Consider the following 23,627-nt stretch of genomic DNA (forward strand, 5'->3'; position numbering starts at 1 on the left):
ATGGAGAGATATTGCCTCCTGTCGACCTTTGTGTCCCCACAAGTCCTGCAATTCAAATTGACTCAAGTACTTTCATTGATGAATAACAAAAAAGTAAAGAACTTGCCCCTTTATTAGAACTAGTAAAAAGCGGAAGTAAAACAAGTTATGGGATTAAAAATGGGGTTTTAGTAAAAAAGAAGGTAAATAAGTTAGGAGGAGAAGAACATTTAATTGTTGTTCCAGAAAACCTCAGAGAGCAAATTAAAGCAATTTGTCATGAAGGAACTTCAGGTCACTTAGGAGTTCTGAAAACAAAAGACCGGTTACTAAGACATTTTTTCTGGCCAAATTGTTATAAAAACATTGAGGAATTCGTTAAAACATACGACTCTGGTCAACGTGTAGGAAAATCAAGTGATAAAAAGAAGGCACCGTTGGTAATAGTACCTGTGATATCGGAAGTCTTTAGTAAGGTTAATGTAGATGCTTGCGGGCCTATGCCTACATCTACTGAAGGTAATAAATATCTTATTACAGTTATGTGCTTACAATCTAAATATCCTGACGCCGTCCCGGTACCGGATATAACGTCGAAATCTGTTGTAAGTGCAATCTTGCAGGTATTTAGTCGGATGGGTTTTCCAAGGGAGGTTCAAACTGATCAAGGAAAATCTTTCATGAGTCGCTTAACCGTTGAATTTTTGAAGAGGTTTGGTATAAAAATTTCCAGAAGTTCGGTTTACCACCCCCAGAGCAATCCTGTAGAACGGTTCCATAGGTCAATAAAAAGGGTCTTACAGGTATTATGTATTGAAGCTGCCCCAAATTGGGAAGTACAATTACCTGCCGCTCTCTTTGCCCTGCGGACAGTAACGCATGATAGTACAGGATTTAGTCCAGCTGAGTTAGTGTACGGGACCAACCTCAGAACACCTGTCGCATTATTGTATGAGAAATGGTTAGATCCTCAGGAAAAAGAAGATACCGTAATAGAATATGTTTTCGAATTAATCAATAGGTTAAAGAAAAGTAGAGAATTAGCTACAGAGAAACTGGAAGAGGTGAGAGACAAAAGGAAGAAATGGTATGACAAAAATGCCGTGAAAAGGGAATTCCAGCAAGGAGATTCTGTATTAGTATTATCAGTGAATCAACCACATAAACTCGCTCCTCAATGGAAAGGGCCGGGAAAAATAGAGAAAAGATTATCAGAAACAAACTATGTGATTAGTTTTGAAGGGAATCAGGAAGGGAATAAAGTGTATCACATCAATATGTTAAAACCTTATCATAAGAGACCTGAACTTTTGAATATGGTGCTCCTTGACAACGAGGAGATAGTTGAACCCTCGGAATTAGAGGAGGATTTTCCTTATATGTTAACCGACCCCAATGTGTTTGATTTTAATGAAATAATAGCAAAAGATAATCTTAAAGAAAGACTCAGTGATGCACAAATCCTGCAGTTGGGAAAGTTGTTGGTAAAGTTTTCTGCTATATTTTCGAATATTCCAGGGAAAACAAATTTAGTCGAACATGATATCGAACTAATCAGTGACAAACGCGTACAGCATAAGCCTTATAGAATGACAAATTGACAGAACGAAATTCTTAAAGTCGAGATTGAAAAAATGTTAAAATACAAGATTATTGAACCAGGACCCTCTGAGTATACTTCACCCATGATGCTTGTTGAAGCACCAGGTAGGGATCCTAGGCCGTGTATTGATTACAGAAAGTTAAACGAAATAACGCGTACTGAGTTTTATCCGATCCCCAATATAGAGCAACGTGTTGAAACTGTTGCAGCAGCCAAATTTATCACCTTGATAGACTTAACTAAAGGTTATTGGCAAATTCCGCTGACCCCTAGGGCTCAGAAAATTGCTGCATTTGCTACAAATTTTGGTGTATATAGGCCTTTGCGCATGCCATTTGGGCTTAAAAATGCTCCTTATTATTTCAGTAAAATGATGAGCGAAATATTGTGCGGATGTGAGAAATATGCGACCCCTTATTTAGATGATATTGCTATTTTTTCTGAAACGTGGGAGGAACATTTACAACATTTACATGAAATTTTAGAAAGAATAAGAAAAGCCAATTTAACTATTAAACCCTCTAAGTGCAAGTTTGCACAAGAAGAAGTGCAATATCTCGGTCACATAGTAGGTCGAGGAAAACGTTCTCCAGCAGAACTAAAAATCGAGGCGGTTCAAAATTTTCCTGTTCCCACAACTAAAACTGAGATTAGAGCTTTCTTAGGGTTACCTGGATACTACAGACAATATATACCCATGTTTTCTGCTATAGCCGCACCTTTGACAGATTTGTTAAAAGGGAATAACAAAAAGGGTAAAATTGTTTGGAATGATGAATGTAATGAATCATTCAAATCCTTAAAAGAAAAGCTATCTAGTAGGCCTGTGCTACATGCACCCGATTTTTCTAAACCATTTATACTACAGACAGACGCGTCAGATCAAGGATATGGTGTTGTTTTAGCCCAAAAGGATGATAAAGGAAAAGAACATCCCATATTGTATCTCAGTAAAAAATTTACTGATAGTGAGCGGAAGTATTCCACCACTGAAAAAGAGTGTGCCGCAATTCTGTATGGAATAAAAAAATTGAAAGGGTATATAGATGGGCAGACTAAATTTTCAATTCAAACGGACCATAATCCACTAGTATGGCTAAAAAATAATGCAGGTAGAAATAGTCGATTATTACGCTGGACCTTAGCCTTGCAATCTTATAATTTTACGATACATCATAAAAAGGGAAGTGACAACTTAAATGTAGACTACTTAAGTAGAAACTCTGTACATGCCAGTTAAATAGACTAGTTATCATTTCTTTTAAATTGTTTTGTTATTTGATTATGTATATTGTATTTTTTTTTAAATTCATACTATATAGTAAATTGTTAACTTGATTCATAAAGACAAAATTTCTGTGTTGGTTTTTCATATATTGTATATGTATTGTTATATGTATTTTTATGATGGCCTGGTTATGAGAGTGGAGAACCTTTGTAACAGTGTGGTTTAAAATTAACTGGTAAAAAGTTGAACAATCTGTATTGAAACCAGAAACTGTGAACTGTGAAGGTTTACTTCTCCTGTGTCCGGAGAAACAAAAACTGGAGGCGGAAGGTGTTTGTTTGTAGCGAACGCCTGCCTGAACTTCTATTTTATCCTGCAAAGTTTTGTTTCCTCTGTGTCCGAGGAAAACAAAATCTGGAGGCGGAAGGAGTTAGTCTGTAAAGAACGCTCCTGAACTCTACTAGAAAGACCTATGATGCTCTTGACTAGAGAGAACAACGTCGTTAGCAAACTCCTCACACTACGAGTACTATAATTCATTTTAACACCTTATTTAAAGAACTGTGAATGGCAACGACTTAACTGAGAATTACGCATGCGTAAAGAGATGAGAGTTCTGTTGAGACGCCTGTGAGAGAAGAGTTTTGGGAAGCTCCGCCAGCGAGCTGAGGTGTGGAGACTTTGTTTGTCGAGTGATGACGAGTACCATCTTCGTTAACGTCTCTGATCGTGTCACCAGCTCGGATATCTACTAAAGTTTTCTAAATGTATTAATGGTGTATCTGTGATATGTTGTGTTATTAAAAAGTGATGCATCACCACTATCAGTGTTGATTCTGTTCCCACTGAAGCATCCACGACGTCACACAGCTCCAGCTTTCTAGGTCAGTTTTACGTTTTTCTTGAAATCAAAATAAGGACGAAACTATGATGTTTAACGCTCATAGCAAATTAATTATTTATATTTAAAATAATATTGTTGCACATAAAATAATGTGATATTGCAGCTATGTAAAATAATGCGCAGGGTGTTATAAATTTATTGAAAAGTCTAAATGAAGAAACAAAATAACAAATTTAATTGATACAGTAATAAATTGTAACCTTGCTATGCTTTCCTGGTAAACTCAATTGAAATGAAAGAGCTTCAAATAGCCAGATAAACTTGCACTTGGTTCATTCAATTTACTAGATAAATTAGTGGTATTTTTTACATTAGTAAAAAGACTAAAATTCACTGCAGAATTACTTAGTGGAATTTTATTCTCTCGTTTATCGTATTTTACCTCATTAAAAACTGAAGACAAATATAACATTTTTAATTACATAAAAATGAATGAAGTTATTTGTTCCTGTCATTTATAGTATCATTTTATTTTAAATTTCATTTCAGTCTTTTAACAATATTAACTTTACCCTTTGTCAGAACAACCCACTTCAATTTTTGGCTGCACGTATTAACTAAATAAAAAAAAGTTTTTAAATAAAAAAATTTCCATTTAATGCAAAAAAAAAAAAAAAAAAAAAAAAATCTGATGTGTACACCACATGACCTCCTTGTACGGAATATTAAATTATATGCATTTTTTCCTACATTTCCTTTAAACTTACTAAATTGAATTAAATCTACTTCGTCGATACCGCATAAACCACAATAGAAAAAATGCACTCTTTAAAATTCACTATATTTATTTACCATAACGACACACTGGCGCTAGGTTCACTTAACAGCGTTACACCTCATTTATTTGATAACTCAGAATGCACAAAAATTATATCATCTGAAGAATTATCTAATCGCTGCCATATGTTTTATTCAAATACTATAATAAATAAATCTAAAACAATGTATAAAAGAAATTATACAAATAAAAAAGAAACAGTTTTTCACAGTCGATTCAGTAATTTTCATTCAATTAATTCCAGTTCTCACCTCGCGGCAAGGCAAAAATACGTACAAATTCAGAAATATCTTCATTAAAAATTGAAAGACATAGAAAAACATAAGGCACCAAATACAGTTAAAACCATTTAAAAATTTTTTTTTTACAATTAATATTAGATTTTCTGCACAAAAACAAGCAATTTAGCCAGCAGGCAAAAAGGCAGATTTTTCGGTGCACAAAATTAAGTTTCCTTTTGCTCCCACTCGGCAAAAAGACGCTAAAGCTGCCGCAATATTTAATTCACTCTTCTGCTAAGTTTCAAATGTAAACAAATACGGCTGCTATGAAGAAAAAAACTAAGATTAGCTGCACTTAAACAACTTTTAAATTGTTGAAAATTCTACAACTATTGTGTGCAGATTAACTAAAGGCATAATAACCTTACATGGAAGATAAGAACACCATAATTCAATCATTTTAAGGCAAAAAATGCACAATTTACCACCATATAAGAGTAAAAAAAGAACTGAGTCTACGGAGCTGAGTAAAAGAATGGTTATATATATACTTTTTGGTGCGGTAGATTGTAACCAACAAGGGAGCTGCAAAACTACATATTATAGCAGTTCTATAGACAAAATTTCAAGGTTCTGAGGCTATTTATCGTTGAGTTATGGGATATGCATACATACATGTGTACGTATGTACGTACAGACGCCACGAAAAAAGTCTCTTCAGAATCCATTTTAAATGTTTTATATTTCGTTTGGGGGAAAAGAGTCTTTTATTCTGCGTACAGATGTCACGCAAAAACATCGGTAAATTGCATCCAATAGCCTTGAAAATGGATATTTTCGTAAAAATATGATACCCGGAATTTTTCGTGATTACAATACTTCCTTTACTTCGTACAAGGAAGTAAAAATGACACTTTATCTGAAGGATTACAAAAGTAAGCCCATAAATTATAGCACGGTATACAGGATAAGGCTAATGGAATGTACCTAATCATTATTACGCTATGTATTGTAAGATAAAATTCCCTTCTATAGATAGTTCGGTTAGTTAATCTGATTATGAGAAAGCACGTGAGGGCTATCTGCCTAAGGGAAGGGGTGCCTTCTTGGAGGACTTTCTAAGGGCAACTGGCTCGCACCCACGTTACTCATCGCAGAAACTACGAAAGTGTTCATGCAGCCAGCCCGCTCATCTGGAATTAAGCCCAGGTCGCTTACTAGTATTACCGCTCGACTATTGGTGAGCCTTTTTATGGAGAGCATATGACAGTAGGCTTCAAACTTTGTTAGGTTTTTGTGTTTTCTAAAGCAGTCATTTTCTTTTGTGCAGCCTCTGAAACGTAGTATTTTGTAAAACTCCTAAATAATATAATGTAAAACTCCTATAATGTTTGTTTTCGATAAAATGTTTCGTACCACATTCCGAAAAGTATATATAAAAAAGCATTAAAATTGTATCAGTATTTTGTATTTTATGTGAAAAATGAAACAAAAATCATTATTTCATTATAAGATCATTTGCTCATAAAAACAGATTTACTTGATATTACTTTAGGTTAACAATAACAAAAGAAATAAAAGTATTATTATTTTATTAGTTATTTTGAAAAAATGATTTTACGGTTCATAAATTGTTCAAAAGTTTTTGAAATTTTGATTTAAACTTGTGTATGCTCTAAAGGAACGGCATTTAAACCCCAGTATTCCACAGAACACAGCTTGAAAACCATCGGAATATGATATAATATAATTTGTTCAGTAAAGGCTTTAGAAAATTATAACTAGGTAATGACTCACTGAATAAAAAACTGTTATCATAAATAGTATACTTAATTGATTTTCCCTTAAAGTTCTACTTACACATTAGCAGGATATTCTAAAACAATCTACACGTTTTATACATTCATCTAAATTAAAATAATAAGTTTTAAAGACTGTGTTCTGTACTTTAAAATAATAGATTAATATATATATATTACATTATTATTACATAAATATATACATGTACATATTGTTCCGAAATTCGTATTTAGATAGCTAATTTTAGTAGAATTATAATTAAAATGGTTGCATTTTCCCGTGCATGCAGCGCGAGGCAAATTTTAAGAGAAAGCTATGCTTGCAAAAATTAAGAATGCAGGAGCACGCGCATTTAACATTGAGTAAATGGATAACTTTACAATTTGAATTTAAGTGGAATAAATGTTATTGACCACTATGTTATCTGTAATCGTAATTCCATCTTCTTATTGCTTTCCAGTAATTTCCAAAAATACTAAAAATATTTTGCGAAAAATACTAGAAAAAGTACCAGAAATATCTTGCGAGCGGTTGAAAGCTATAAAAGGCCAGTGAGAGAGCGTCTGAGTTCAGTTGCTTAATTATTGTCGATATCAGTGTTAGCTTCCTCTTTAGATGTGCTTTGCATTGGTTATATTGTAACGTTTTCAGTAGTTTGAAGCATAACTACTGATTATATTGAGTGATATTGTGAACACGTGTACGAATATCTCTGAGGAAATTTCCAGAATTCTGATATATTTCTTTTGGTAATAATAAATTTTATTAACTCTTTATCGGACTACTGCATTCAATCTGTTACGAACCCGTACGCATGCAACACGTTTTGGTGTCAGGAGTGGGATTTAGTGCCAGTGAAAAGAGCGAAGGATGAACAACTCAGCTGCTGACTGCCTTCGCTCCATCCCAGGAAGAAAAGGAAAGCGCCATCAAAGAAGAAATGAAAGCGAGCCAAGAATCTGTTAAAGAAGAAATGTAAGCCATTCAAAAACAAGATGGAAGCCGGTAATGAAAAGAGAAATTACCTGCATAATAGAAAACAAATCTGAGGCTATGGAAGGCAATATAGACGCGTTTGAAATTAAAGATGGACAAGCTGAAGGAGGCGTTTCTCCTGTCTAAGAACAAATAGAAGAGATAGTTTCTGCCGTGGAACAACAAATCGATTACAGAGTTTCTTTTGTCAAAGAACAAACAGGAAAGAGAGTTTTTGCCGTGGAACAACAAATTAATGACAGGGTATCTGCGGTCACCAAAAGGTGATACCTTAAAGAATTTCGTAGCGACGGCAGGGAACAATTCTGATGGTTTAAAATATTTATCCATGCCTGCTCGTCCCTGTTTGAAGTTAACCACTATGACGCGAAGACTTCTTGGCAAGGATATAGGACACAATTTTCTACTGTAGCGGAAGCGAATGGATGGGATTATCAAGCTAAGGACTGTCATCTCGCAGTCTAAGGACTGTCTCTTCTTTGAGGGCAGACTCAGCGGATATCCTTCAGACGTTTTCCGAAACCAAAACGACTAGATTTCGAAGTTCTATCTGGCGCGTTGGAGCTGCGCTTTAGGGGAAAATGTTTAAAAGACTACAGGCTGCACTTAAAATCCCGTCAAAAGAAGCCCACGGAAACACTCCAGGAACTTGAAAGTCTGTCTCATCTCGCCTTTTCGGAGTGCCCGACAGAAGCAAGGGAAATCCTGTACCTGCAGTATACTTCATCGATGGCATCCGGGATACTGAAATACAGAAAGCTCTACGAAATGGCATATGTCAAGGATTTATAAAGCGCTCTTGTGTAGGTCATGAAATTCGAGGCAGCCCAGCAAGGAACTCATTATTAACATTATTAATATACGTTATTAACACATATACATGAATATATACATTATTATTACATTATATGTACATACGATACTATTATATTTTAATATATACATATTATATTATAATTTAATACATATATATTGTTGCGTACGTACGGGTTCGTAATAGATTGAATGCACAAATCCAATAAAAGGTTAATAAAACTTATTCTTATCAAAAGAAATATAGCAAAACGCTGGAATTTTCCTCAGCGATATTCGTACAAATGTTCAGAATATCAGGCAGTAATAATCAGCAAAACGCAAATACGTTAAATAGAACGCAATACAACCAGCAGCTATACTTTAAACTTCTAAAAACGTTAAAATACAACGAACTTCAAAGAGAAAGCTAAGCAAATTGCATTAACAGAAACTAAGCAACTGAACTGAGATGTTTCTCTCAGGCTTTTTAAAGCTTTCAATCGGTCGCGAGAGAGTTCTAGTAATTTTTTTGCTTCTCGAGATTTCTAGAAAGCAAAAGAGTAGAGTTACGGTTACAGCTAACACTAGTCAATTACATTTATTCAATTTCAATACAAATAAAAGACATATCCATTTATTCAACGTTAAATGCACCTGCTCTTATATTTTTTACTTTTTCGGCGTAGCCTTCTCTTAAAATTTATCACGCGCTGCATTGCGCGGAGAAATAAAAACAATTTTCATCATAATTCTACTGAAATCTTATATATATGCGGCTTAAGTGTTTGTCGCCATAGTTTATTGGTTACGTGCGTAACTGTAAATTGTTTTATTCCACTTGCAGTGCAGCGCGTGACGAATATTATGAGAAAGCTAAACCGGAAAAATTAAAAATACAAGAGGACGTGCATTTAACATTTATTAAATAAATTTTGCATCTGTTTCTCGCCGATAGTTTATTGGTTGCTTGAGTAACTGTAAATTGTTTTATTCCCAGTGCAGTGCAGCGCGTGACGAATATTAGGAGAAAGCTAAGCCGGAAAAATGAAAAATACAAGAGCAGGTGCATTTAACATTAAATAAATAAATTTAACATCTATATATAATAGAATTGAGAATACTATTATTCGGAATATGCAACCGGCAAAAACCATCAACGATGAAAAAACAAATAAAATGAAATAAATATCTTTATTATATGCTGCTTAAGTGTCTGTATGTTGCCGATAGTTTATTGATTGCTTGCGTAACTGCACTAGCCAATGGGGTGAAGTTGCCACGGCACAGGGTTGCCGTTGGCATTTTTTTACCTGAGCCTGCATTTGGACACGGTCAACTTTATGTTGCCTGTTCAAGAGTTCGTGAAAGGACGAACGTAAAATTTAAAATAATTGATGGTCTTCTGCGAGGCGAGCTTAAAAGTGATGGAAAGATCTACACAAGAAATGTTGTGTGCAAAGAGATCTTTGACATGTGAACATTTTATTATTTAAATCACCTTTATTTATTGAGCTAGCGGTAGCTCTTAAGAAATGTACTGCTAGTGGTTTCCTTCATTGCACTCTACTTTAAGCAATTAAGCAAATAGAAGGGGGAAACCCGTGGGACAGTAAGTAAAGGGGCGTCCTCGCCGTCTGCAGTGGGGGTAATTCAGTTTGAATTAGCAGACACCTTTGGACAAATCATTTTAATTACAATTTATAATATCTAGAACAGCGGTCATTTCGTATGACCGCCGGACTTTCTAGTAAATGAATAAGCAGCAACAACAATCATTTTATTTTAAATTATAGAAAAGTAATATTGTAACAAATGATATCGTCGGCAACGTTTTCTACCGACAATATAGAGAAAATACTCAGTTCAACGCACGTGAGCTGCAGAAGGGAGGTGTTATTGTTTTGAACAAACGCTGTAAACTTTAAAACTGTTTTTATGTAATTTCATTTTCTGTTTTATCGTTTTCTGCATGTTAATATTAGGTGTTAATAAAATGTTATTTAAAATTAACTCCTAATTAATTGATTTTGATTTTTAAGCATTAATACAAAGAAATTGGCGCCCAACGTGAGGCAGCAGTATAGAGTTGCAGAACGCGTCGAATTTACTTTTGTTTCAGGATACTTCATTCAGATGTTGTGATAACCATTTTGTTGTCTTTTATGAAAGGAATGGATCTTCTTACCCCAGAAATTGCATTGCTAACATCTACCCCGATGTGTATGATTATGATAAGTAATCTTGACTTAAAACTATTGAATAATATTTGATTATTTGTAATATTAGAATTTTAATTGATACTAAGTTTTGAATTAACTTTGAATTTAATTGATACTAATGTGTGAACTGTAAGTATTGTAAACCAGTAGTGGTGCTACTTTGGTAGACAATTGCACGGATTTTGGCGACATTTTGGCGATTTGCCTTTTGGCGAGTAATACAACTTATGGTAAACCCATTGCTGGATAAGTTATTTATGGTAACCGATACTTTGTTGTCATTTTATTAAAAAAATAATGCGTTTTATTGTGCATAACTTCCGTGCTTTAAATATTATTTATGGCTTCTAAATATTAAAAATCAATTTAATTTTACATTTTTATTTGAAATAAAAATTTTGTTGTTTATAATATTTTATATAATTTTATGTTGTGGATGATGTAATCAATGACGTCACCTTACTTAAAAAGTAATTGGTTTTATTAATATCTATAAATTTAATCTAATGTTTTAAACATTATTTATGGCTATTAAATAAAATAAAATTTAATTTTGCATTTGTTTTAAAAATGATTTTATTATGAATGATTATTTAAATAATTTTAATTCTATGCGTGATGTAATCAGCTCCCTGATTGGTTACTGAATATTTGTGCATTACCGCGCCATTTTAAAATTTTATTATTCATCTCTTCGAATTCCTCGGATTTCAAATGGAATGGATATCTCCGTTTCGAAGACGAATGTTGTTATTGGTAATTACCAAGAATTATTGGTATTGGAATGAAAAAATTGCCCTTTGAGACTTTATTTTGGCCAACCTGTCTTTCCTAATCAAAGATTTATTTATAAATTGTTAATAGCGTCAGAGGAAATTTTGGAGGAAACCTCGCTAATTGCTTCTTCAATGAAGTGCGAGATATTTGGATAACAGATGAAGATGGTTAAAAGATACCGATTCAATTATGATTTCGATTTTTTTTGTGGTACTTATCAATAAACAAGAGGTTAAATTACTCAAAAAAATGTAAGCACATATTTTTCTTTTATTTTATAATTGTATACTTCAATTTTTGTTAAAAAAATTAATGCACTATTTTCAAAAATTGCTGAGATAATTATTGTCATGTATGTTTTAATGTTAATTATATTTTATATAACGTATTTTAAAGTATTTGAATTTAATAATATTCTAATTCTTTTAAATGTTGGTAGGATGGTTTTTAATTCGATATTCAATTTCTGTAATATTTTAATCTAATTAAACGTTGGCACAATGTTTTTATAGCGGTGTTTTTATTCTCTTTTTTGCTATATGAAAGTAATAATAGCCTTACTTTAGTACTTTATACTCATAGTAAATGTACTTATTTACACTTGCCTGCCATCTTAAAAAAAGACATTTTCAACAAAAAATTAATCCATTACTTTTAACGATATTTATTTATTTATTTATTTATTTGTAAGTTTCGAATACTTTACTATGCGTAAAAACAGCGTTTTTCTAGATGGCTGACGATTGTAAAAATCGCACCAACAATTGCGCCAACGTAAATCGCCAAAAATCCGTGCAACCGTCTACCAAAGTAGCACCCCAGTAGTGTTTATTTCCAGTTATTACAAAGTTGATTTCTTTTGTATGACCCTAAGTGCTTGAAATTATCAATGATATCTAAGAACTGAAAGATGAATTTAAATACATTTAAAATTCAAACAAGTATAAAATTAGAATATTAAGCTTTGACAGTCATAGTGTGAACTTTAACTGAGACTTTACGACTGCGTTTAAATTTCGCAAAAGACAGTGTCCTTTTTAGGTATGGGGGAGAAAACAAGATTTAAAACTTCTTGCCCTTGAACTAGATTTAGTCGAGGCAGACAGTCTAAAAGTGATACAGTTAAAGGAACTCATAATGAAATACAATAATTATGATGAAGAATTAATGAAACATGTGTTAACTAATATAACAGAACAAAAACTTGAGAAAGAGTAACAACCTGAATCAGAACGTATTGCTCAATAAAAAGCTGCTAAGAAAGAGAAATTAGCAAAGAACAAAAAGAAGAGCGAGCTTGTGAATTGGAACGCTTTAGATTTCAACTTGAAGTTCAGAAGACACCCCTCTCCACTATAGCAGGTCCTATTGTTGAGATCCTAATGATAATGACATGGCCTTGTTCCTAAATCTTTTCGAAAGACAATTGAAGTTTTTAAAGGTTCCAGAAGAAACTTTGGTTCCGTATTTGGTGGGGTCGTTACCAACAGAAATTGGAAAATTGATTGCTCATGAGCCAGAAGAGGAATTAAGAATTATCAGAAGATGAAGGAAATGCTTCTAAAGAGGTATAAACTCACCGCTGATAAATGCCGACAACTGTTCGCTCTACATCGGAAGAAACCAGAAAGCACTTGGCGTGATTTCTACTTTGAACCGACCAGTTATTTTGAAAATTGGCTTAGAGAATTAAATGTTACAAAATTTGAGGATTTCGAGCGGCTCATTATAGCTGACCAAATGAATAAGAGATCACTTTTTGGACATTTGGCCGAACTTAAACTTGCCTGCAGAATTATCAGAAAAGTTGCACACTTACGATTGTTTACATAATAATCAAAGCAAAGTTGCAATCTCACCAACTCGAAAGAAAATTTCAAATTCTGAAGGCGGTATCCCAAAATCCATACCAGTGAAGAAGACATATACCAATGTAGCAGATAAAGCAACCCTCTCTTTCTATGGTTGTAGCAAAGTTGGATTTACTAAATAGCTCTAGAGCTATTTAAGTATTTACTATATTTCAAACTCTGTACTCGGCAATAAAAGAATGAGCGATTTAAAAGCAGAAAATACTTTTCTTAAAAACTTTATTTTATTTTTTAATATATGCAATAGATGTAGTTTTAAAACATATAATTTTCAAAATAATTGATAATTTTATGAACATTTCCAGCATTATTGTAATTAAAAAGAGGTTTCTAGCACCATACATTATGCACTTAGGAACAGAGTTGTTTTGACGTTCTTCAGACGAGTATTTCCGAAATTTAGTAACGTACCTAACTGAGAGAATTTTAAATGGGTTCAATGGATCGTTCATCCAACTGATCACTTTGGGAACATTTGCAGCATTATTGTTATTAGCAATAAACAATCTCTATAATCCTTATATTACAAACATTCGTAAAGATTTGATTCTTTATGTAATAAAACAGAGAATTATTTCTCACATAAATGAATTTTATTGCATTGAAAAAAAGTACTTAAGAATTATTATTCTTTTTCAGAGAATCGAGCGCCCATTTCTCGAAGCGGTTCAAGATACTTTAGGGGATCGGTATACTGACAATATGGAAAACATTTACAAAATCACCATTCGTTATATCCTCGACACTGTTGTCAAAGGCTTTGATTTAGGAGCTCTTCAGACCAAAACAAGTGGAGTACAACCACCGAAAGCTTCTCCTGAACCATCACCGTCGCCACAGGAACACAAAGAACAAGAGGAAAAATGTGTTCATTCTCAGTGTCCTGCAGTTCAGACTTTGACCAATGGACAGTCTTAAAAGTTTCGCACGTTCATGTTTGCACAGTACTTCAGTAGACATTTTCTGAGAATCGCAAATATTCGTGTGCAGCTGCCGTTTTCTATATGTGCCAAGTATTTTTTAAGAATTATAATAAATTCTACATTGAAGCAAAATATTTTGATAATATTACATTAAATTTACTGAATTTTACAATATTTCAGATAACCAGTAGAAAGGACATTGCATGTGCATTTTTGTAGTCATCATAAATTAAAAGCTTCGCCTCTATTAAAATTAAACAAATTTCTTGCATTAGTATTTTTATCTTATTTGCTAATTCTATTCATTACACAAATTATTCAAAATCCTATTAGTATTTTCAATGTGATTTGAAGACAGTTAAACAATAGTTTATAACCCTACTATAACCGCGAATTTTAAAATAGGTGAAAAATATAATCTTCTATGTGCACGTATAATATTACAATTTTACTAGATTTTTTTATAGTAATACTTAACTGTAAATCCGGTTAACGTGTTACTGCAGGGAGATGATAAGCGTAAAACGCCTTGTATATCTCAATTATAGGCAATAGAGTAAAATGTTAAAAAACTAGTCGTGTTAATGAATATTTTTGTGTGTACAAAACCAGATTTCAAATTTAATAGTGTATATAAGTGAAATATGATAAAAGCACTTACATTTTATATCTGAAATGTAAACAATACAATGTAATTCATAATTCACACCGGGTTTTCTAAAATGTATGATATAATAACCATAACAAATGAAGCAAAAAAGTTGTATATCAATATGTATCAAGAATCTACCCAAGTTTTACGTGCACTCCTTCTGATGAGGCGAACTTCCACCCAGTCAAATGTTAGCCAGTCAGTCTATTTTTATCGCACAGTTACCTACTTTCCTTGAAATTGTAGGACAAAGCGATATGTGCACCCTTTTTGATGAGATAGAATTCGGCTCAGTACTCTGTTTGCTTTTCATCGTACAAGTAGCCACTTTGCTTGAACTTCTAGTTCAAGTCAATATATGCACCCATTCTAATGAAGGAGAACAGAACCGAAAGCCAGCGGAGTAGGTCCTCGCTCTGGCGTTAAACACACGAAAATGATTACCATTCCGGCGGATGTATTTTATATCTTGTACAGCTGCATTAGAACATTTAAAGGGCTTTTCATAAACATGAAGACGGTATATATATATATATATATATATATATTTGTTGCCTTCTACGAAGCACTAAAATTTATGTACAGCGCATTGTTTCTTCGCAACTTCAAAGTTATGCACAGAGCATTGTTTCTGCGCAATTTCAGTTAGTTAAGATTCGAACTCCTAGCGTAGCATACATGCTTTTTGATCCCATATGGCTGGGAATTTATCATTTTCGATTTTGATTTTAGTTATATTACAGTCCACAAAATAAAATTGTTAGTTGTTATTGTAAAGTTGTCTTTGGTATACAGTCTAACCAGCCACCTCAGAACATTGGTCACGATCGGCCGCAGTTCATTAGAATAAAACAAAATGGCTAATGAAGACATAACTACGTTGAACAGAAAACGTGGCGGTATTAAAGCGCAAATAACCAAATTAAAGTCGTCTGTCAGTGGAAAAAATGATTTTGGTTTCGAACAAATCCCGTATATTGCAAGAAAAAGTGCACAAGTTAAGTAAACAATTTGATGAACTTCGCTTGGATTATTACAAAGTGTGCAAAGATGAAGAAATATCAGACATTGAAGCTACTTTTGAAGAAATCGAGATGAATATTACCAATGTTGAGGTAAACCTGAAATGTCTTTATACTTCATTATGCAGTAAGAATGCAAATAATAGTATCCTAGAAACAAGAAGTAATTCATTGAATTATAAATTGCCTGAAATAACATTACCTAAATTTTCTGGTAATTTCGAAGACTGGAATTTATTTAAAAAAACAATTTGTAGCTTTAATTTCATCTAATTGACAATTAGTAACAAATTCTCAAAAAATGTTTTATTTACAATCTTGTTTAATTGGTAATGCAAAGCAGAAACAAACAATAGATGATACATTTTCTATGTCTATGTCTATGTCTTATCACTTAGTAAGAGGCAATCGACCATTAACGGCCTTTACCAATATATGATACTTAACTTTTAAATGCTTGAAGAATCGAGTAAGTTGTATCCAATAATATGGAAATACTTGTACACATGCTGTACTAGAACTCAGAGATTACTAGCGACGGAGGCTCCTGTGCCACCGTCCGTAGAATAAGTAAACTTTGGACAAATGAGGTGCTCGTGTGGCGCCATCTATTAGTAGGGATCAAAAGTTGACTGGAGCTCTGGTTGCGCCGTCTCTTTCAGGATGTATTGTAAGGCATTTTAAAAATGTCATAAAAATTATTCTTCTGATAAGCAATAATTGGTAAGTAAAATGATGAAAAACACAATTTGCAGTACATTGAAACGTTTCACAAGAGTAAAAGCTATTTGCACACAAAGTCTACTTGCTTTGGCAGGAACAATGTCCATAGCGCTTTGTAATTTGATAATCTATAAGTAAAGAAAATGAAGTAAAATCTTGGCTAAATAAGAAGAAAACGAAAATATATACATTACCACCGACTATTATGGTGAATAGTGCGGGGCCTCTTGTGGCGTTGTTCAATTGTGAAATCATAATTTCCTAGTTTTTTGATGATATTCTTAGGATGACTGTCACATGTCATAAAAAAGTTATGAGAAGCTTTTAGAATTTCAGAATCCGTGGGTTTAATTTTTAAGTCATTGTGAAGAGTTCGTACGAACCAAGGCGCTTTTGTAATTATTCGGATGGCCTTGTTTTGAATTCTTTGTAATTTTTCGCAATGAGTTCTTGCAGTTGCAACCCACGCTGGGGAAGCATACAGTAAAATCGGGCGAATAGCTTGTAGATAAATAACTCTTTTTGTAGCGAGACTAAGTTTAGAATTTCTCCCTATGAGTGCATAGATACTGCCTATTGCTTGGTTGGCTTTTTTACAGATATTTTCGATATGGTTTTTGATCGAGATAAACGCCTAAATATTTAGCACATTTTTCATTTGGGATGGAGATATTATGAATTGTGATATTGTTGAGATATCTTCTGGAAGGGTTCTTTTGGAAATAAATTGTAGTGGATTTGCTTTCATTGATTTTAATTTTCCAAACGTTAAACCATGGGAAGATATAGTCTATTGCATTTTGGAGGTTTTGGATGATCGATTTGCTCAGAATTGCAGTATCGTCTGCATAGAAGGCGATAATGGCATCTTTGTGGCTGGGAAGATCATTTATGTAGATGTTAAAAAGAAAAGGTGAAAAATTCGAGCCCTGAGGGACACCTGCTTTCATTACACTGGTATTAGATAGCTCGTTCTTAATACGAACTTTAAAAGTTCTGTTTTCCAAAAAACTTGAAATTAGTAGGATTAATACAGGTGGAAATTTGTTTCCGATAAGTTGGATAAGGAGGCCGGGGTGCCAAACCTTATCAAACGCTTTTTCAATATCAATGAAGATGCCAGCAACAGTTTCTTTTTTATTACAGGCTTCGCCGATGATTTCAGTAATTCTTGTAACTTGTTGGATGATGCTAAATCCATGTCTAAATCCAAATTGATTTTCCTTAATAATATTATTGTCTTCAGCGAATTTAGTGAGCCTATTGATGACTAATCTTTCAAACAGCTTGCCAACAGCTGAAAGTAAACTGATGGGTCTGTAATCTGAAGTTGAATATCCATTTTTCCCAGGTTTCTTCAAGACAATGATTATCTCATGCTTCCATTGTTTAGGAAAATATCCTATACGCAGGCAAGCATTAAAGATCTAATATAGTTGCAGGATGGCTTTTCTTGATAAATTTTGCAGGGTTTTATTAGTAATTTGGTCATAACCGGGAGCTTTCCTTGGTTTTAATTTTCGAATTAATTCTGTAATCTGTCTGGGTGTGGTAGGTGGGTTGATTTGATTCTTGAAACTTTCTAACTGCTGAGTCACGTGATCAATGACTGCCGAATCATTAGCGTTAACAAAATAATTGGCAGTGAATTGATTTTCATATGATTTGGCAAAAGCGTTTGAAATATCCTTTGGATTAATTAGAACTTTATTATTGTAATTAATAGGTTTTATTTCATCTTTATTTCTTCTAATAGCTTTAGCAATTTTCCACACGGAGTAATTGATATGTGATAGACTGTTAAGGAAGTTGTTCCAGCTGTCGTCTTTATATTCTTTGATGAGTTTTTTAACTGTTCTGTTAGCTTGAACGAAATTTCTTTTATCGATGGGGTCTAAAGTTCTATGATAAATTTTTCGAAGCTTGTTCTTTTCTTTAATCTTGTTAAGGATGTACGCAAGGAGAGTGAATTTTTCTAGATGAATGGCCGATTTAGATTCATTGAGTACTTCGTGCATGCTATGGGTGAATTTGTCAATTGTATCTTCGATATCTTGGGGAGAGTTTAAATTTCGGTTAATAAACTGAAGTCTTCCCAGTTGATCTTGCTATTTACAGGTGGTAGTCCGTAGCTTAACCCGTAAAGAGTAAAACGTACAGGAAAGTGATCAGAAGATAAAACATTATCGGTGAAAAGATACGGTTGCTGGTTAATATTGGCGGTAATAAGAATATCCAGTGTGTCTTTGCAGCCATAAGCTGAAGACTTATGGCTTACTTGGTTTTACAAAACTGAGATCATCAGGTGCATGAATGTTCATATCCTTAAATTGGCAATAATTATATAGAGTAATGCCGTCCGGGTTATTAGTTCTGGAGTTCCAGATGGTATTTTTGCAGTTGAAGTCTCCAGCTATTAGTGTGGGTAATCCTAAGTGAACTATTGCATCCAGGTCTTGGGTATTGAGATGTGATTGCGGAGGTTTATAAACAGAAACTATTAAATAATTGCAATTGTTGCAGGGCAAGATACAAGCACAAGCCTCTATGCTATTAAAAGCAGGGAGAGGGTAAGCGTAACTTTTTAGAGAGCTTTTTATGGCAATTGCGGTTCCGTTGCCTCTGTTGTGAAGTCTGTCAGCTCTATAAATATCGTAATTAGGAATTTTTAGTTTATGTGTACAGCGTAGATGCGTTTCATTAAGCATAACTACGTCTAAATTATTATTAGAAATATAATCTCTGAGTTCTAGTAGTTGGTGGTAAATTCCGTTGCAATTGTAGAACAAAAATTTTGCGTAAGAAATCTGTTTTAAATTATTAGTATATTTATTTCGGTTGTAATTAATCATGTTCGTGATTAATGAAAAGCCTTACAGCCTCGAGGGCGATGTTCAATCTGCTTGAAGAACCTTTTGCTCTTTTATTCTGTAGATGCACATCGTGTAAATTTATGATGAAATCTTTGAATTCGTCAAAACTTTCTTCTTCGACTTCATTATTCTTAAAACTATTAGTAGTATTTTTAGTAAAAATATTTTTTGTTGTTGTTGTTTTGAGAGGCTGCGGCAGCAGCGGCATAGGATTGATTGGTTTGAGGAGTCGTACTATTTCCTGATTTGTTGTCAGTAACTGTAGTGCGATTTTGGTCAATTTTTGGAGTTAAATCTTGGTTTTTGTTGGTATTAGAATTTTTAAATTTATTATCATCGATCCCTGGCCTCTTGGGACATTCCTCGCTGGATGCGGGTCGAGATCCATAACATAGGATACATGTAGGAACAAAATCTTTCTTAAGTCTGTTTGGGCATTCTTTAGATTTGTGAGATTCAAGACATCTCACGCATCTTGGCGGGTTATGGCAGTGAGAGTGACCGTACCTCTGACACTGCGTAGGTCCCGGTCTACTCTTATAACATCTTATTCTGACAAACATTCCATAATTTTCCTGACGTGAAATATCTTTTTACCCTCGTTTGTCTTGGGCGCTTCAGCGTAGAAAAGAGGGAGGAATACAGTGGCGCCATCTCTGGTCCGTTGTAGTTGTCTAACTTTAATAACTGGAATTTTGTTGTGATTTGAGATCTTCTTTTACTTCGTCTGCTGTTATGTCATCAGATAATCCTTTTATTATGGCGTGAACGCATTTATCAGAATTTAACAAATAAGTGTGGAATGGTATAGTTTCTTTTTTAAGGTAATCCTGTATTTTCCTGTAATCGTCTGAGTCGTAAACTTTTAAGATTAAATTGTCCTCTTCTTTCTTGGCATCTACTTTTTCTACTTTTAAAACTTCCTTAACTAGTTTGCGTAAGTCTTTCCAATTTATGTTTTTTGTAATTACTAGTGGCGGGATTTTCCGGGCATATTTACTTGGTTTTACAAAAGGCGCAACATTAGTGTCAGCCTCATCCATTTTTTCATTTTCTGTGGGGTTGTCAAGATTTTGATCTATGCTTAGTGCATTAAATTGATTGCTAAACTGTGTAGGAGGGAGGTTATCATCTGAGTCAGATAGCTTTCTCGCTCTTTTATTTCGAGGTGCTGGAGTCCATTTATCTTTTTCGCCATTAATTATTGGTACATTTTTAGTAATAGCATCCGTTGTAACTTGTTTGAGAGAAGCGTAAGAACTAAGGTTTCAAATTGAGTGCATTGGGATTCTAAACTTTTCAACATTTTAGTTTCCTCTTCCGAGGGGGTTCTCAGGGAATTTAGATTTGAAAATTTCCATATCCTTTCTAAGATTGTAAAGCGTTTTTATTTCTTTAAAATAGTCCATGTTGTCAATTGTTAGGTACGCAAAGGAAAAGTCAGTAGGAAAAAAAAAATTAAAAAAAAAAAACAAATAAAATAAAATACATAATACAGTCTTAAAGAAAATCAAAAGTCAATAGATCGTAAATACCCTTTCAGCTATTCTAATTCTCCTGAACTGTTTGGATAGCCCTTCTACAAGCTCTGAGCTTCCATTCTCCTCCAAAAGTGATAATGTGGTTAACCTTCCAGCACGCGCGTATGCGCAAAGTTTACGACAAATTCAGTTTTTAATGGAAATTTTTCGTATATCGAATCTGAGACTTCGGAAGGTCATTTCTATTCCTCCTTTCTACCCTTCCCGACATCATGGAATGTGCCAACAGGAAGTCATTTGACTTTTTTTAACTGGGCTTTTGTGCTACGTGGCAGCTTTTTCATAAAAGTTACGACACGCCCGGTCGTGTTTTAAAATTAGGAAAATAATTTTTCCTCAAATATTTTGTAATTTTGTGTTATTAATTGCCGTGTTTTATTTTAATTTGAATACATTTGGCTCTGTAAATTTTATATCGGTTTTCATGGCAAAAAATATGTGCTGATTGGTGGAAGGGGAGAGGAGTGGGATATCCCGGGATGCTCTCTCTCAAAATTTGGGGTGGAAAATGGAAGTCCAACCTCTCTTCGGAATAACCATTGTTTCATGCAATATGGACACGACAACAACAACAAAGTATAAAAGTTTACGTAGTAGAGCACATTAAAACGTGTCACATGGACAGTGTATGTTCATGAAGGGTATCTTTTTTATATGTTTAAGTATGATATTCATAAATGTCTCTTAAGAATAGTTTAATATATATAAATCAAATACGTATGTGCATTTATGGATTCTTTGAAATACTAATGTTACTTTAAATATCATTATGATGTAATAAATAAAGATGTATGCTTTTTAATATTTCACAATGCATTTAAAAAGAAAGCTAAGAAAAAGGATGCTTTCTCGTGAAGCATTCAGATGCAGAATTCAAAAACACACACGAACATGCCCAATAAATAAATTAATTAAATTAAACTCGGAAAAGGACACTCTAATATTTCTGTGTTAATGGATTTAAATTTCCTACTACCTTCCAATCATGAAGATCAGCTTAATTTCCAGATATATTGGACAAATTTCAAAATATTCGAATATACTTTTTAACCAACTTTTGTTTACTACCAGATATAAAATATTTCATCATAGTCGTGCTATGGTACGTTGATTTTTCTATGATAATGTTTCTAAAATTATAAAAACATTTGTTGATGTCGACGAGAATACGAAAATATGTTGGTTTTCTGCCATATTTATCTGATTAAATTTTGAAATTAAAGTAACTTTTGCAATGTGTGGAACTTATATCATTTGCAAGGAAATCTACTAGTTAAATTCTCGACTTAATGAAAAAATTTAAAATTAACACCTCCGTTTTTGATTAACTATTAAACTATTACCGTATAAAAACACTATAAAAGCCAAGTCTCTGCAGTGAATGGGTTGTAAATTGTAAAGTGCCTAGTAAAACATTTTTAATTTTTGGTTGATGGATTAATCAAAACAAAATGTTTTTTGTACGTTTACTTTTTTATCATCTCACTTGACTTATGGATCTGGACACAGTAGACTTTAGGCTGGAGCTCTTTCCGCTTCTCCATATGTTGTCCCACAGCACTATTTCTCTCAAGGACGAAATCACTTTTTCCCTCAAAGTACTCTCCCTCAAAGTATGCCCTGCAGGATCAAGGATCAAGGAAGTTAATTTACGGAGTGCGCTAGGCTAGGCCTTTAACTCCACATCATCAGAGATAGAATAATTACATCAAAAGAGGGGTTCATCTAATAAGGGAAAATTTTGAAGCCTAATTATAAAAATAAAAGCTTTTCAGATAATGCCTTCCGCATGAGGAAAACTCTTAGAAAGTCTTTAAATTAAATTTTGTGTTTAAAAAGGGCCAGGAATAAATTTTGAGAGAGGAGTCAACATTCAAAAAGTTTTGAAAAGAATAAAAAGGTGCAATACATTTCCTTGATTCTTGATATCAACAGCAAAATAAAATCCTCAGGAAAAGCAATCCGGAGAGTTGGGCAAAAAGGGCTGGGGGCGAAACCCGTTGGGCGGGTTCTAGTAGCAGTTCAGTGTGATCAGGGTTTAGTCCTGCAGTGTGATACACTGAAGGAGGAGAAGAAAATTATTGGTCGCTATTTAGTGCGACGTTAAAAGGTCCCCTTAGGGGGTCGAAAGCAACCCGTTTAGCGGGTGGAAAAGAAGCTTTTAAGAAGCTATTGATAAATTAAGTGCAGTCGCGTGCGGCTGCGGAGTTAGGTTGTCCCTTGTTAAAGAAACGTTAGAAGACTCTTCTTAAAGAGTTAAAGCACAGGATTCCTCCGGTCAATGCCCTTACGCATTATTAACGCGGGGGCGGTTGGGGTTTAGGAACGAGAGGTAAGCATCCACTTGGGCGTCTGTATTCCAATACCGACGCCGTTTAAAAGGTAGTTGAGCATAATCAGGTTGTAAGATTGCTCTGGGTCGCCTTTTAGAAGAGGCAATTGCAGGATCATATACCGGCAGGGTATGTAATACTGGATTTCCAACAAGATGGGTGTTTTTGAAAAATCTTTCCGAAAGTCGCTGTATAAAGCGATTAATGGGCATAATTTTGAGGTCGTTATGAATGTCATCGTTCCTTATGAACCATGGAGCGTTTAATATCTGCCGTAAAAATTTTGATTGAAAAATTTGGACGTGTTTACGGTTAGTCAGAGCAGCTGAGCCCCAGATGGGACTCGCGTAAGTGAGAATAGGCCTTATGATAGATTTATAAAGCAAGAT

At 33.9% G+C, this 23,627-nt stretch overlaps 1 protein-coding gene across 1 annotated transcript in view; it reads left to right on the forward strand.

The window, feature by feature from the left end:
- Positions 1–14,368, forward strand: part of LOC118203224 (neuroglobin-like) — a 196,439-nt gene extending 182,071 nt beyond the window's left edge. The window contains exon 4 of the mRNA XM_035348464.2: positions 13,811–14,368. Within this exon, the coding sequence (XP_035204355.1) occupies positions 13,811–14,089 (279 nt within the window). The 3' untranslated portion in view covers positions 14,090–14,368. The remainder of the gene's footprint in view (positions 1–13,810) is intronic.
- Positions 14,369–23,627: the final 9,259 nt, after the last annotated feature.

This window comes from Stegodyphus dumicola, chromosome 6 (assembly GCF_044657685.1).
Source record: "Stegodyphus dumicola isolate Sdum_Otavi_A_Nest chromosome 6, ASM4465768v1".
NCBI classification, from domain to species: Eukaryota; Metazoa; Arthropoda; class Arachnida; order Araneae; family Eresidae; genus Stegodyphus; species Stegodyphus dumicola.